General features: G+C 44.6%; 4 protein-coding genes across 14 annotated transcripts in view; 2 read left to right on the forward strand and 2 right to left on the reverse strand.

Moving 5' to 3' along the window:
• Nucleotides 1-3,981, forward strand: part of rapgef1b (Rap guanine nucleotide exchange factor (GEF) 1b) — a 158,244-nt gene extending 154,263 nt beyond the window's left edge. For all 10 annotated transcript variants that reach the window (XM_019872131.1, XM_019872130.1, XM_019872128.1 and 7 more), the window contains 6 exons: nucleotides 323-417; nucleotides 496-574; nucleotides 642-743; nucleotides 995-1,092; nucleotides 1,182-1,310; nucleotides 1,826-3,981. In XM_019872131.1, coding sequence (XP_019727690.1) covers nucleotides 323-417; nucleotides 496-574; nucleotides 642-743; nucleotides 995-1,092; nucleotides 1,182-1,310; nucleotides 1,826-1,976 — 654 coding nt within the window. In that variant the 3' untranslated portion in view covers nucleotides 1,977-3,981. The remainder of the gene's footprint in view (nucleotides 1-322; nucleotides 418-495; nucleotides 575-641; nucleotides 744-994; nucleotides 1,093-1,181; nucleotides 1,311-1,825) is intronic.
• A 175-nt stretch (nucleotides 3,982-4,156) lies between these two features.
• On the reverse strand, nucleotides 4,157-7,816 carry uck1 (uridine-cytidine kinase 1). The gene is made up of 7 exons (XM_019872144.1): nucleotides 7,483-7,816; nucleotides 6,589-6,748; nucleotides 6,371-6,467; nucleotides 6,142-6,284; nucleotides 5,983-6,077; nucleotides 5,841-5,889; nucleotides 4,157-5,138 (listed from the first exon to the last, which is right to left on the reverse strand). The coding sequence occupies exons 1-7, from the start codon at nucleotides 7,573-7,575 to the stop codon at nucleotides 4,942-4,944; spliced, it is 834 nt and encodes a 277-aa protein (XP_019727703.1). The 5' UTR covers nucleotides 7,576-7,816; the 3' UTR covers nucleotides 4,157-4,941.
• Nucleotides 7,817-8,134: 318 nt separating this feature from the next.
• Nucleotides 8,135-9,878, reverse strand: dnlz (DNL-type zinc finger). The gene is made up of 3 exons (XM_019872145.1): nucleotides 9,547-9,878; nucleotides 9,326-9,465; nucleotides 8,135-8,682 (listed from the first exon to the last, which is right to left on the reverse strand). The coding sequence occupies exons 1-3, from the start codon at nucleotides 9,823-9,825 to the stop codon at nucleotides 8,532-8,534; spliced, it is 570 nt and encodes a 189-aa protein (XP_019727704.1). The 5' UTR covers nucleotides 9,826-9,878; the 3' UTR covers nucleotides 8,135-8,531.
• A 499-nt stretch (nucleotides 9,879-10,377) lies between these two features.
• On the forward strand, nucleotides 10,378-15,380 carry lrrc8aa (leucine rich repeat containing 8 VRAC subunit Aa). 2 transcript variants are annotated; one of them, XM_019872136.1, is made up of 4 exons: nucleotides 10,387-10,520; nucleotides 10,669-10,676; nucleotides 11,720-13,857; nucleotides 14,413-15,257. In XM_019872136.1, exons 3-4 carry the CDS (start codon nucleotides 11,731-11,733, stop codon nucleotides 14,686-14,688), a joined length of 2,403 nt encoding a protein of 800 aa, XP_019727695.1. In that variant the 5' UTR covers nucleotides 10,387-10,520; nucleotides 10,669-10,676; nucleotides 11,720-11,730; the 3' UTR covers nucleotides 14,689-15,257. The 2 variants fall into 2 exon arrangements, with proteins under 2 accessions (XP_019727694.1, XP_019727695.1); XM_019872135.1 differs by lacking the exon at nucleotides 10,669-10,676 and having other exon boundaries at nucleotides 10,378-10,504; nucleotides 11,721-13,857; nucleotides 14,413-15,380.
• Nucleotides 15,381-15,817: the final 437 nt, after the last annotated feature.

Raw genomic sequence — 15,817 nt, forward strand, 5'->3', positions numbered from 1 at the left:
TTGAGTGATGAAAGGTTTGGTACTTTCTAGTTAGTGATTAAAGGTTTGGTAGTTCCTGCATGTGAGTAAGTAAATTAAGTGCCTATCACTCACTGCAGTTGAGTAAATAAGTGCCTGCAACTTTCAGCAGTTGAATAATTAAATCCCTGGCATTTTGCAGTTGAGCAAATTAATGTTTGGTACCTAATTTCTGTAGGTGAGTAAAAGGGTGCCTGCAACTCTACGGCTGGCTAAATAAATGACTGGTGCTCTTGAGTTGAGCAACTAAAAGCCGCTGATAAAATGAATTCTGATTGTGGTATTTTGTTTCTGTCTGCGTCAGATTCCCGAGGTGTTGCTTTGGGCCAAAGAGCAAAACGAAGAGAAGAGTCCCAACCTGACGCAGTTCACAGAGCACTTTAACAACATGAGCTACTGGTGAGTGTCAAAAAACGAAAAAAAGCGTCTGCGAGTTCCTGTCACCCACTTTCTGTTTTAATCGTCTGCGCCCTCCAGGGTGCGCTCATTAATCATTCAGCAAGAAAAAGCCCAGGACCGAGAGAAGCTGCTGCTCAAGTTCATCAAGATCATGAAGGTGGGTCCTGGCATGCCCACAGAAAATGTATTTCATTTCTTTTAACTCACTTCACTTCTTTGGACAGCACTTAAGAAAGTTGAACAACTTCAACTCGTACCTGGCCATCCTGTCCGCCTTGGACTCCGCGCCCATCCGAAGACTGGAGTGGCAGAAGCAGACGTCAGAGGTGAACTCGTCGTATCTCAAAGCATCATAATAGCAGTAAACGATTACTTTGAATATCGGCAACATGGCAGCAATGCCAACGATGATAACATCAAAGCGGTCAAAAAAACACTCGTCTGAAGTCTTCGACACGGTCGCAGCTCCAAGTCAGGTGTGGAGGAAGGCCACCTCCAGATTTTATATGCCGGATGAAAAAACAAAACCCTGTTGTAATATTTTCTCTTGCTTTTTTTCTTTTAATCCTTCCATCAGGGATTGGAGGAATATTGCACATTGATTGACAGCTCGTCGTCCTTCCGGGCATACCGGGCCGCTCTGGCTGAAGTAGAGCCTCCCTGCATCCCGTACTTGTAAGTGCATTGCACGTGGTTTGTCACCTTAAAAAGAAATAGAGAGAGGGAGAGTACATACACTCTCACACTGACAACTCTCGCCCCAGGGGTCTGATCTTGCAGGACCTGACCTTCGTTCACCTGGGCAACCCCGACCTCATCGACGGCAAAGTAAACTTCTCCAAGCGGTGGCAGCAATTCAACATCTTGGACAGCATGCGCCGCTTCCAGCAAGTGTGCGTAACCACGCATCCCATCTGTATGCGTTAGACCCGTTTGCTAACCAAAACGGCAGCAACTATCCAAGCGCGTAAGCGGTCTCTTAGATGAGTGACTGACTAAAAGACCACAGCGATATCAATACCACGTCAAGTTTTTTTTTTTACTACTTTTTCTACTTCTCCCACAAATTGGGAGAGCCGTAGCCAGCCAAATATCTAAACAATCCTTCCCTCAAAATAACAACAAACAGCACAAAAAAAGGTCACTTTGATTGCAAAATAACAGTTTATTGCAAGATGAACACTGCATTGATGCATGACCCATGCATGGAGTTTACATGAACGTTGAACTTTGCGTGTGTGTTTCTGTGCCTGCGTGCATGTGTGGGCGTGTTTGTCAAGGATGGCAATGGGACTTGGTCATCTTTCTTTGATTTGAAAAAGCTCTGTTGTAGAGTTTTAAAAAAAGGGGGCTTCAAAATCTTCAGGTTCACTGTGTGAGTTTCATGTCGTGTTGTTTTCGTTTGCAGGCACTACGAGCTGAAACGCAACGACGACATCGTCTCCTTCTTCAACGACTTCAGCGACCACCTGGCCGAGGAGGCGCTGTGGGAGTTGTCGCTGAAGATCAAGCCGCGAAACATCGCCCGGCGCAAAACGGAGCGGGACGAGAAGACTTAAGCGCAGCGGCCCCACCAACGCCGCAAACAAACAAACAAAAAAAAAAAAAGACATGACCTCCAACTGTGCTTCAATGACACTAACTCCACTTTAAAGGACCCGCCGAATGGACGTTTTTATTTTCGGCAGGCACTAACGGGAGATTCGTTGCAGGAGAACGATTATTGGAAGCGCGAGTGAGTTTTACGAGGAGCCGCACCAGGCTGGGAGACTTCTTATTACTGGGAGGGAGCGAACTCACAAATACGGAAATAACCAAAGTCTGCTCTCTTGTAAAGTGGAGACGGTCGGCCGAGTGTGTGACACTGAGGTGAGAAGGTCCATTACGCTTTCAAGTTTTTCAACATTTTTGTATTATTATATGTCGTCGTTGTTGGGTGGAATCCTGCCATCTCTAAAATCACTATTTTAAAACATGTTGCTTGAGTTACTTAAAGGGGAACTCGAGGATTTCAAGGGAAGCTCTTGACATCCGTATCACGGTGCTGTCATTTTTCGCCACATCAACCTCTTCAGTTGACTGAAATTGACGTCAACGTGCCATTAGGCTCGCATTGCGAATGTCTTGGCTTCACCTGTTTTCTGGGTTTGGCCACGTGACACTGCCAATGCAACCCTGCGGGCACTTGGGTGTCGATTTAAGCCGGCAGTATAGGATAAAATGGTAGCATCTGTGATGGATGAAAATTGATGGCTGGATTATCAGAATACCGTTTTTGGCCTAGTGGGGGCACATAAAACAATGCAAATATTTTTTTAAAACCCTGAGTCCCCCTTTAAAACTGCATTTTCGAAGTTATATCTTATATTGATATCATATACTTTTGCGCACCAACATCAACACGCCACCACCCCAAAATCATGTACAATTGCTAATTTAATATGCTCACAAACAAATCCAATTTATTCTGCTTTATCCATAATAGTCTACATTTACGCTGACTATATTTGTATCATCATTCCCAAGCTCTTTTTTTTCCCCAGAGGTCTTAGCGCCATGAGTGATGTCATGAAATGATGAGCTGACTAAGCAGCATAATAGGCGGAAATGATTCCGTACACAAACTGAACCTTTGTACCTGACTCGTTTCCTTCTGGACTTATAATTAGTATGACAACATTCTTTTCTTGTTGTTTTAAACAGAGCAAGCTTACTCAAATCTATCTGACCTATTTTCAGTCATTATTACGCAAAATACATCCAGATTTTCAATCTTAAGGCAACATCATGGTGTACTGTTTTCTAGCTTTATTTGGGTAATAATGTCTAAATTAACAGTTGTTGTAAAAGACCAATAGTATCAATATGTGAGAGTGACATTGACCCTAGAGATAACGGGGTTTCCACCCAACAGCGACGATATACATACACTACTTGCAAAAAGTTTGAAACGTTGCATCCAAAGCAGAGTATCGCTTACTTTTTGTGAGTTGTTTGCGTGTATTTGTGTGTGTGTGTATATGTATATATACATATATGTGTATATATATGTATGTATTTTCACGTGCCATTGAATCGGTCACCTCAACTCAAGCACGCCACTCCCCTCAAAATAGCAGCGCCATCCACTGTGAAGTCCTGCGTTGAAGGGGGAGGTTTGTTCGCTTGTGTAAAGATGTGTGGATACGAAATGTATTATATACACACGCCGCTCCTTTTGTTCTTGAAAAGGACGTTTGTGCTTACCGGAAGAACTCTGCCGTCTCTCCCGCAAGTGCCGTACGTACGCATGCAAAAACAAGGAGAAAGGCAAACGAGACAAAAAGACGGTCAGAGAAATGACGCAAGATGCTGTGATCTGTTATGTCATGGTGTGCTGTGGTCATGTGTAAAAAAAGAAAAAAATTCCCCCCCCCAAAAAAAAGCAATCGTCATGTTCGAGGCGAGGTGAGTGAAGTCGTTTGTCATTCCAAAATGTAAATGATTTCCTTTCATCTTTGGGAGACCAGTCAGAAGCAACGCGTCACACTGTGCCCTCAATAAAAACAAACAGCTGTTTCTATACATGAACTCATCATACTTTATTATCATCTTATATCATTCACATAAACACATGAAAAACATTCCTTTTACATGGGCACTGAACAATCTTTAGTGGGGAAAAAAAGTGCATCTCGCACTGTGGGTTATAACTTCAAATTAATGAACAAAATGGGTCACACAGTGCATTTCTCCTCCGCCCCCCCATCAGCTTATGCTTGTAATGTCGATAAATTGACACAACAGGACCATGTGTGTATGCTTGCAAAATTTGGAAAAGTTGGAAACTTTCCATAGGAATTTATGGGAATAAAGCAGAATGGGAACCTCTTAATAATTTTCGCCATCTAAACTAAAACAGTCACATTTCATCCAACTACAAAGGTACCTTGATTAAGTCACTCATCTTTATGTCTGTATTATACTGCCCCCATTTGGCCAAGGCGCACACACCAGAAGGTATAGCAAGTCCACTGAAATGGAGCCAAAACAATGTGGCAAACAGTTAAAAAAAAATTTCATCGATTCAATTGTCACTAATATATGTTTTGATAGTATTAATAGAAGTTCAGTACAACAGAGTAATATTTTTCTCATTAAAAAAAAAAATCACATTACGCAAAACTAATTAATGCCGTTTGCATTCATTTCAATGAGGAAAGATAATATGAGACAGGCACCGCTGTACCCCAAGCCGTGGCTTGTGGGCAACGAGAGGTAGCTATTTGCTGCGGATGTCTGCTTATGACAAAACTAAATGTTTATATTTACACTTGAATGGGCTTGACCATTTGATTGAGTTGCCCCCCAAATTCTCATTGAAAGTCTTCCAATTTGGAGCATTTTCCAAATTTCTCAAACAAGAGTTGCCAGATACTTCCCAGCCCTTGCAACCTCATGTGTGTAACAGCAAATTCCAAAATCAAATAAACGTCTCTGGGAATAGTGGCGGAAGCTTCCGAACGATGCTGGCCATTCTGGACGCTAGTGGGGCCGAGTGCTGGGCTCCAACAGGGCCCGCTTTCCGGCTGGGTTGGCACTGGCAGCGTTCTGCAGGTGGCATTCGCCCGCCATGGCCCGCTTCAAATTGCGGACCTGCCCGTTGATGGGCCCCCGCTGCCACTTGCAGATGTCGCCGTTGAGGATGTCCTGGATGTGCTGCACAATCAGGTTGATGGCCACTGGAGGCACACAAACAAAACACGTTAGGGTGTAAAGTCTGTGGGCCTCCGTTGTAATAGATGCTTTAATCATTCGGTGTTAGCACTGTTGGTATAGTCAATGAAATAACTGAAACTGGAAAAAAACTAGCTTATTACTGCGCAGCTGTAATGAGGAAACAAGGTCCAACAGTCGTTTGGTAATTGTAGTTGACTTTATTACGCAAAACATACTGTGACATTTATTTTATCTTGCATTCAACAAATACTCGAAATATATGTCAAAAAACTAAAATCAAAACTGATACGAAGCATTGTGTAAAAGTTAAAACTAATGAAAGAAATAAAATGAATTTAAAAGCAAATCAAAACCGCAAAAAAATCCAACAAGCCACACACCAATTAATCTTTAAGTATGCCGTCTGCAGATTACCTCCTTGTGACAGGAAAAAAAAAAGGACCTTTGGTGTGGTAATCACAAAAAGCTGGCCGCCTCAAATCGTGGCCTCGGCTCTAAAATGCCGCCCCACAATTAAATCAGATGTGCTGTCCACTAAAATAAATGCCTCGCCTCAAGTTGGTGCGTCCATTTTGTCCCCTGAGGACAAAGTTTTAGTTGTAGTGCCACTTGGGAGTGGTAATTAGTTACCGCTCTTATGACTGACCGTTTTGTTTTGATAACTTAAAAAGATGATTTTTCTAGTCATGAGAAATGAGCCTCACCCATGTTGTCAACTCCCCTGGGAATGATGACGTCCACGTACTTCTTGGTCTAAAATCAGGACAGAGGGGGGAAAAAAATCCTTCAAGTGTGTGGGAGGGAACACTTGCTCAGTCGAAGTAGTGCGCAGGATCTCACGCTTACCGGCAAACAGAACTCCTCAAAGGCAGGTTTGACAAAGGTGGTGTACTGCGACAGGATCTGCTCCAGGTCCCGGCCTCGGGCCATGTCCCGTAGCACTAACGAACCAAAACGTTCAGCTCAGAAACAATCGGAGAAAGAAATCCAAACCGTATTTCGTACCTCTGCGAGACAGCCGCACGTCGGAATCGGTGTCCACAAAGAGTTTCATGTGGAACATGTCTCGCACTTTCTGCGGGTAAAAGACCAAGATGCCCTCCAAGAGGACAACGTCGGCTGGGTAAACTGTGATCCTCTCGTCCAGCCTGAAAAGCAAAAAGAGCGCATAAAGCAAAAAATTGATTTTGCTGGCTTTCTCTGTGTGAATGAATGTCGACATTTAAGGTCTCACCTGGAATGGGTGACAAAGTCATACGTGGGGACTTGAACCACTCTGCCCTCCACGATGTCCTTCAGCGTTTTGTACATCAGCTCATTGTCGAAGGCTTCTGGCGAGACCAAAACAGCAAGAGTTCCTCACTGTTACAAAGTGCTGTATTTCTCAAATAGTGTCTCCCGCTCTAATAGACACCACGCTTTAATGAGTCCCTCGGCGTGTGTTTTGTCTACCTGGATGATCAAAGTTGTACTGGCCCTTGAGAGCTTTGGCCTTTTGCTCAGCGGTGAGCACGCGGTAGAAACAGTCTTGGCTGATGATGGCCACCTTCCTCTGGTGGTGGTCCACCTTGTTCTGGCCCAGCAGCTCCATGATCTTAGCGCACACTGTCGACTGGCATAGTGCCCCAGAAATAAAAAAATAATGGAACACTGAATTCTCCCTAGGTGTGAGTGTGAGCACGAATGGTTGTACATCTGTGTGTGCCCTGCAATTGTCAACCAGTTCAGGGTGTGCACCCCGCCTACACCCTGAAGACAGCTGGGATAGGCTCCAGTACCCGTGACCCTTGCTTGCATGAGCCGATTAGAAAATGGGTGGATGGACATATTTACTATTATGTTTAAATACATTACTATCTTTGGTTGAGAAATATTCCAGAAAAAAATGAAATTAAAACCAAAATGATTGCTATAAGTATTTACATTTACATACAAATGTAAAAAAAAACCCAATGCATTTCGTATTGTAATTGTACAATTTTTTAATCGCACATTTATTTATTTTGGTTTTGCACTTAACACTTGCACCGTCTCAAAACCCTTTAAAGTCGACGATAAAGAAGAAAGCTAGCGATTTTTTTTCATTTTCTCTCTCCTGTGTTTGCACTGTGGTTGAGAGGATGCTGTATGTTGCACATAGAGCACATTTGACAATAAAGTTGACTTGACTTAAATAGAAACACGCATACGTCACAAAAGAAGCTATCCAAACCAAATGTCACGTGTATAATAGATAACGCAAACGCATTTTAATCGTTGTACTAAGTGGGCGGGCCAAATGCCTTGACAGGCGACGCTATCCCGGCTAATGCTAACGACCACCCGAGCTAATGGTCTCGAACAAACCTTCCCACTGGCAGTCCCCCCGCTGACGCCGATGAGGAACGGCCAGTGATGCGGCCTCTCCTCGGCCTCCTCTGCGGCTGCGAGGGCCTCCATCGCAGTCCGAACGCGAGAAGGGGGCAAAACAAAAGAGGCGACGTGCTAACGTGCTGCAAAAAGGCGCTACAACGTTAGCAAACAAGCAGGTCGCCTTCTCGCGCGAAGTGACGAGATCATGTGATTCACGTGACGCTGGCGCGATGCCGAAAACGCCCTGCAAATGCACTTGAATTATTTTGTATTTCGTAATCGCGATGTAAATTTTATATCGAAACTCTTTGGTAAAATGGCAAAATATACACAAGTACGGTACGACAGTAGCCACACAAGCACAAGCTAATGCAGCGTTTTGTATTTGTAGTTTTGTCATTTTCCCATAAAATGTGTTAAATCGTCTTTTTCCACGCATTTATCTAATTACATAACTGTTATAATAATAATGCATTCAAATAATACAATGCCACATGTAAAAGAAACATTCTTAATCATACAATATCCTTGATTTAATACATAATTTTTTTCTACTATCAAACAATTATGCCTATCTTTCCAATTTAAAAATCTGATGTGGCTCTTGAGCGCTAACGTTTTCAGAGAAAAAGACAACAATTAATGCTCTTATATAGGATTTATATTTGGTAATGTGTTCAAAAATGGAAACATCAAAACTTATATAAAAAGAAATGCAATTGCAGTGACTGTTTTGGATTCATAATTTGATTTTATTTCTGATTTTCTGTTATGCTGTTTTGTTCTTGGTCAGCATAGTGAACTTGTGGTTAGGCGTCTACCTCATAGTTGTGGCGTTCTGATCCAGATCTGGAGTTTGCATCAGTTTCCATGCACTTGTGGGTTCTCTCTGGCTTCTTCCCATACCAAAAACATACATGTAAGCTTCACTAAAGACTCTAAATATCCATAAGTGTGAATGGACTGGAATAGACTCCACCCCATCCGCCATCCAAATGACAACTACTGTGGAAAATAACCATCTGACTCGATGGTGTATGCATTCATGTATCTTCCTTCAAATCCTTCTTGTTTGCTGTTTCCTGTTGAGGACATTTCTCCTGGCTCGACTCGGTCAGGACGACCTCAAGAGCGTCACTTCGGCCCAGCCGCCTCACCGTCTCTCCTTTGGCGGCCAGTATCTCCTCGATGTTCCTGACAACGTTCAAATTGAGTACGTAAAGAGAAGCTTTTGTCAAAAAAAACAAAAACAAACAAACAAAAAAAAAAACTGTTCAAATAGAGTACGTAAAGAGAAGCTTTTGTCAAAAAAAAACAAAAACAAACAAAAAAAAAAAAACAAAGCATTTTCTGCAGTTGTCCAACTAAACGCTGGAGCCATTTTGTCAGGCACTTTTAAAATTAATATTTTAGGAAGGTAAAGTGGTAGTTTATAACATTTCTAAAATTTCACAACAATAAGCCCCCGTTCATTGTCAGTTCTAACATAAACCAAAACACCTAACAAAAGTCCATGAGATTAATGATAACATAAAATGTAAAATACCCCAGGTGAGCTATTGCAATTATATGTGTTATGGTAATTCTAAACCTTTAAACAACTGTTACTTTAGCAGCAGCACCACATACAAACAGAGCATACAATTTTTGCTCATTGGTCGTACATTAAAGGTGCCCAACTCAAAATTCTACTTGTATACTGTAAAAACTCATGAGAAAATTTTCACTGACAAATCTGCGGTATAACGGGGGCCATGAACGATGAACCACAATATGGCGGAGGGCCGCTGTACTATGATTTCATAACTTTTATTTTTAAGAGTATCAAGCAACCAACCTCTTCCCTTCCAGATCGGAGAACCAGCCCAGGTTGTCAGAGATTATGTGGTGATTCTTGCATCCCGGACACGTCACAATCACGACACCATTGTGATACGCCTGCTTGGAGATTTTCTGCCTGGATCTGGCGGTGCACACCTTCGAAGAGTTCCAATTTGCAACAAGTCCATCACGTAGCGTAACACTTTGCGTTGCACAAATGTGGAGAAACCCAAGTACCTTGCATGTGTACACCAGGTAGTAATGTGTTGACTGGATTTTCCCAACAGCCTCACTCGAGAAGCTTCTCCAAATGGTTTGGACTTTTTCCGAGTGTGCCTGAAGACGACCATTACACTGGTCCAATCGAGAAAGACTCGTTATCGGAACTACCGCAGAGAGACAGCGGGGATGAAATCCACACACCGACGAACGACACCGTGAACCCCGCGCAAACGTCATCATCCATCTCGACATTTGTGGTGCCCGTAAACATGGGAGACAGCCGTGGAGCGCCATGACAGTTGTTTACGTTGTCTGGAGCTGCTGGGTCGTCGTGTAATTATGACGTCATGTTCATGCTCTTGTTCATTTGGGGCACAGCATTGAGTATTGTTTTTTATTAGTGAGGAATTGTACTATTTTGTTTTAGTTTTTATGAACGGCACAAAACAACATTGTTTGCTGGCATTTATTTGGTTTATGCCTTTCATTTTGTGAGGAAATGTAGTACATGTGCAAAATCGATCTCGATATTTGTAGCGAACGCAAATGAGTTTGAGCCAAAGGAACCAACGTTATTGTTGTCGAATTAGAACGTTATACGTGTTTACAAGGCGTGCGTGTGGTTGCGTCTTCAAGTTAGATTGTCCAGTCTTTTCTGTCAAACTCACACTGAGAAAGCGCATATAAAGTAAAGCCAAGCTCTGACTGACCCACATAACTGTAACATTGTGCTTTTAGTTTGTAGGAAAAAAACGACAAGGAAATGTACTACTTCCGGCAGGCTCGCGCTGACAGACCAATCAGCGCCGATCTCGGAGTGGACTCTTCCGGAATCCGCAGACTTCCGCCTTCTGGAGATGCTGTCCCACTGGGTCCCCACCCACCGAACCGGTGCCGTCCGGGCGGTCTCGTGGTTGAGAAATGCGTCCCTGGCGTGTGGGAGAGCTGAGAGCCAGCCGTGTCCATAAAAGTGGTGAGTTTTTACTTCCCGGAAGTAGAGTTATCAGGAGACGCGAGTAGCGTTTACTTCACATCTTTGATATGTCCTATAAACGTTTTTTTTGTCGGACTATTAGTTCCACTCTTGGCCTACTAATACGACATTAAGATGGATATCACGGATACCTTACATGTCAAATAAAAGTTCAAGTGGCTTTGATATCTTCACAAAAATGAAATGCCCAAACGCCTTCATTGATATCAATCTTAAGGTCCATGTACTAGTTTGCACTTTGTCCTCAGTAGGGAGACGACTTGTCAACTTTAATGAGGCAAAAGTGTTTACTAGTTTACAAACGGCAACAAGTGCTACTTTTGCCATTATAAGATTCTCCTCGTCAACATCTCTTACAACTATAATAGACCGCAGCTGTCAAGTAGTGCAATTTGTAACGTAGTTGTCTAAATAGTGTGCCAAAACCGTCCTACTTGTGTTCAGAATTGTCATCTAAAAAAGAAAGGCAGTTGTGCGTGTGTGTGTGTGTGTGTGTGTGTGTGTGTGTGTGTGTGTGTCTGTGTTGGGGGGGGGTTACTAGATGTCTTTTATGCACCTTAAACCGATTATCATATACATGCCAAGATGTCTTTCAAGGATGTCGATTACTTCCACTACTCCAAAAGAAAGTCCATTCACTACCAGTTTGCAATATGTAACACACTGACACCACCTGCTTTACAAATGTATCAACAGCCAAAATGCAAACCCTCCTATCTGACAGGTGTCAAATCCAGTCCCAGAAAGTAAACCCTGCCACAGTTTGTCTTTAGCCACACGTCTATTTGTATGTGATAGCATTGCCATTTCAAGGCAGAACCCCTTGCTTTGAATGGCATCATATGGGATTGTGACATCACCAGCTTGTGAATAACCAGTTTGACCTAGTTTGAAAAAAAAATCACATGTTAAACAACTGAGCATTTTATTATATTTACTTTCAGCCATGAAGAATGCAAAAGTGTGTGAGGTTCTTTCTATAAAGGGGAAGTAGCTAAGTGCGGTTTGACACCAATGACCTAGACAAAAATTTTAACCAATGCCTCTTCCGCTCAGCGACAAAGCTGAGCAGGCAATTGTCTGCCTTCGGAGGTAGTATCTGAGACCCAAGAGAGGCAGGACAGCACCATTGCTGTGTAAAAGGCAAATGCTATGTCTTCTGAGGCTAATTGGCTGCTTGTCTGCATCCCTGCAGGTAAGCCATCATGATTCCCATCACCGAGCTCCGGTACTTTGCCGATACCCAGCCGGCGTACCGTATTCTGAAGCCTTGGTGGGACGTCTTCAACGACTACATCTCGTTGGTCATGTTGATGATCGCCGTGTTTGGCGGCACGCTGCAGATCACGCAGGACAAGATGATCTGCTTACCCTGTAAGTGGGTCGCCAATAACTCGTGTGAGGCGGCGCCCCCCCGCAGCTCCTCGGCTCCGCGCCCTGGGGAGCCCCGCGGCATTCAAAACGACCTGGACCGTCACCAGTACAGCTACATTGATGCCGTGTGCTACGAGAGCAAGTTGCACTGGTTCGCCAAGTACTTCCCCTACTTAGTGCTGCTCCACACGCTCATCTTCCTGGCCTGCAGCAACTTCTGGTTCAAGTTCCCGCGCACCAGCTCCAAACTGGAGCACTTTGTCTCTATCCTGCGAAAGTGCTTTGATTCGCCGTGGACCACCAGGGCGCTGTCGGAGACGGTGGTGGAGGAGAGGGACGTCAAACCTTTAGGGAAGATGAACGGTTCAGTTGACAAAAAAACCCTGTACCAACCATTACCTGACACCAAGGACGTGGAGGCCAGCATGCCCATGCTCCAAAAAACAAAGACCAAAATTGAGCAACGGATCGTGGATCGACCGGAAACTGGCGTTCTGGACAAGAAGGAAGGGGAGCAGGCCAAGGCTCTTTTCGAAAAGGTGAAGAAGTTCAGGATCCATGTGGAAGAAGGCGACGTCATCCACCGTCTGTACGTGCGTCAGACCATCATCAAAGTTATCATGTTTTTGGTGATCATTAGCTACGCCAGCTACTACGTGTTCTACATCCGCTTCAGCGTCATGTGCACGGTGGAGACGGAGAAGCTGACGGGCTTCAGCACATTCTACTGCGCCCACCCGCTGGCGACACTCTTCAAAATCCTGGCGTCGTTCTACATCAGCCTGGTGCTAGTGTACGGCCTGATTGCTATGTACACACTGTGCTGGATGTTGCGGCGCACCCTCAAACGCTACTCCTTCGAAGCCATCCGCGAGGAGGGCAGCTACAGTGACATCCCTGACCTGAAGAACGACTTCGCCTTCATGCTGCACATGCTCGACCAGTACGACCCGCTCTACTCCAAGCGCTTCGCTGTCTTCTTGTCGGAGGTGAGTGAGAACAAACTACGGCAGCTCAACCTCAACAACGAGTGGACGTTGGAGAAGCTCCGGCAGCACATCTCCAAGAACTACCAGGAGAAGTTGGAGCTGCACCTGTGCATGCTGAGTGGCATCCCCGAGACAGTCTTCGACCTGGTGGAGCTGGAGGGCCTCAAGCTGGAGTTCATCCCCGACGTCACCATTCCACCCATCGTGGCCAAGCTGTCTAACTTGCGCGAGCTGCGGTTATACCACACGCCGGCCAAAATCGAGTCGGCCGCCCTGACGTTCCTCCGGGAGAAGCTCAAGTCCCTGCATATCAAGTTCACAGATGTCAAGGAGATCCCATTGTGGATCTACAGCCTCAAGAATCTCAGTGAGCTGCACCTGACCGGCAACCTGAGCGCAGACAACAATCGCTACATCGTCCTAGATGGGCTGCGCGAGCTGAAGAAGCTCAAGGTCCTCCGTCTGAAGAGCAACCTGTACAAGCTGCCACAGGTGGTGACCGACCTGAGCGCGCACCTCCAGAAGCTTTCCATCAACAACGAGGGCAGCAAGCTCATGGTGCTCAACAGCATGAACAAGATGGTCAACCTGAGCGAACTGGAGCTGGTGCACTGCGACCTGGAGCGAATTCCGCACTCCATCTTTAGCCTGCACAACCTGCAAGAGATCAACCTGAAGGACAACAACCTGAAAACCATCGAGGAGATCATCAGCTTCCAGCACCTGCGCCGCCTGGTTTGCCTGAAGCTGTGGTACAACCAGATCGCCTACATACCCATTCAGATCGGTACCCTCAACAACCTGGAGAAGCTGTACCTCAATAGGAACAAGATTGAGAAACTGCCTAGTCAGCTCTTCTTCTGCCACAAGTTGCGCTTCTTGGACTTGAGTCACAACAACTTGACCGTCATCCCGCCTGACGTGGGCTTGCTCCAGAACCTGCAGCACTTTGCCGTCACAGAAAACCGAGTAAGAAGCGCTCAGTAGGTCTGTGTAGATACTCAGTCATCCAGGTCATGGTAATCCACAAAGGTACAATGGAGGCAACTGGACTTTTATTGTTGAAGACAGTTCACCTCTGGAGGCAACCTTTTGATTGGTTGTTATGCAGGACGGTTGTTTCACTTGACAAACTGAGTGAGATTTTTAGATTCAAGATGAAACATCTTTCAGTCAACAAGAAAGAAGTCCAGTTGTCTTGATTGCACCGGGGTTCTTGACCACCGTTTCTTTGGCCCCATTGTGGCTTATGTAGCAATCGCGGTCGAGGTACAAAAACTGAAACAATAGGGCAGACAAAAGAGATTCTACTGGACTGTGCAGCATCACAAACATACTTGTTACAGCTTAACATTTAAAAAAATACTATAAAAACGACATTTACGCAGTGGCAACTCAACATAACCAGTTTTAGAACTCCCGACCGTAGTCTTTGCTCTTACAATAAACCGGGCTTCACTGGATGATTCCTGTGCTGCAAGACGTGCGCTTCCTCTCAAGCAATACGGCTTTCTTCCCCTCCAGATTGAGACGCTGCCGACAGAATTGTTCCAGTGCAAGAAGATGCGTGTGCTGCAGCTGGGCAACAACTGCCTGGAGACGCTGCCGGCATGCGTGGGCGAGCTGGCCGGCCTGACCCAGCTGGAGCTACGTGGCAACAACCTGGAGAGCCTGCCGCCCGAGCTGGGCGAGTGTCGGCTACTAGTACGCAGCGGCCTGGTGGTGGAGGAGAAGCTGTTCAACACATTGCCACCTGAGGTCAAGGACCAAATGCTGGGTGCAGAAAAGGAGAAAGTGTGACGGCTTTTCTATTTTTTATTGCCTTGGGAAGGTAAGTGGAGGCTGCGCACCTTTTCTTTGTGACACAAGAGTCACAAATGTACCTTAAGAAGCCTTGAATGTCCATCACACATGCTCCAGAACGTTTTCTGTGTGATCTTAACTTTGGCCTTAAAAGTCAGTAAGACCTGAGTCGCTTAGTGTGAGGCATGCCATCCGGGCTCTGTGCCAAGACCCCTTTTTTTTCCTATCCTTTTTCTAATCAGCATGTTAAAGCTCCTTTCTACTGCGTGCCATTGGACCAGAACGGGCATCAATAAGGAACTGTTAAAATGTTAATGAGACATGGGCTATGTTTGTAATCATTCACCCATTCCCTACTCCCTTAAGACTAGATAGGAATTTTTATGAGATGGACTACATAGTTCACTTAGCAAATAAAAGGTAGTTTTGGAATGCTACTCATTCACCGCCGTGGACATTTATATTTATAAACTGGAATCTACCCATTTACTGCCACAGGGGTATGTATTTATCAATACGTTTTTCAAAAGGTATGTCTAGAAGGTCTCACCCAGAAAAATAATTCCCAAAAAATCTTTTACATCCTTCCATGTTTTGATGTGTTGCTTTTTCTATCTTGCATTGGCAGATGTATTGCTTTTCTAGGGACCATTGTGTCAAGATGTATTTAAGACGCTACTAAATAGGGGATAACCAATACTCACTAAACATTCCAACAGCACTACAAAATGACCACCTTATTATATCGGGCACTGTATCGTGGAGAGGGAGTGAATACCCAACACAGCCACGGTCAGCCAAGTTTACATGATACTATAGACTTTTCGTTTTCAGCTTTTGCAAACATAGCTCCTTTCGAAACAATTACAATATTAATGATTAGCCAGATCCACCGCAGCCTTGAATTGCTCCACGTGGCCTAGAATGTTGCAAACACAGCCTTAAGCTGTTTTTTTTTTTGTTTGTTTTTTTAATTGAAAGATTGACGATCCGTCTGAATTTACTCACAAATTTACACAGTGTAAAATGTGGGCCTGGATAGTCAAACACAAAGCTATCCTGTTGTATAACTGGAATAGGTTTGCGACAACGAGGCACTCTAAAGTGGCCACTCTGGTCCACCTTT

Source organism: Hippocampus comes, unplaced genomic scaffold, assembly GCF_001891065.2.
Source record: "Hippocampus comes isolate QL1 unplaced genomic scaffold, H_comes_QL1_v1.1 scaffold260, whole genome shotgun sequence".
In the NCBI taxonomy this organism is placed as follows: Eukaryota; Metazoa; Chordata; class Actinopteri; order Syngnathiformes; family Syngnathidae; genus Hippocampus; species Hippocampus comes.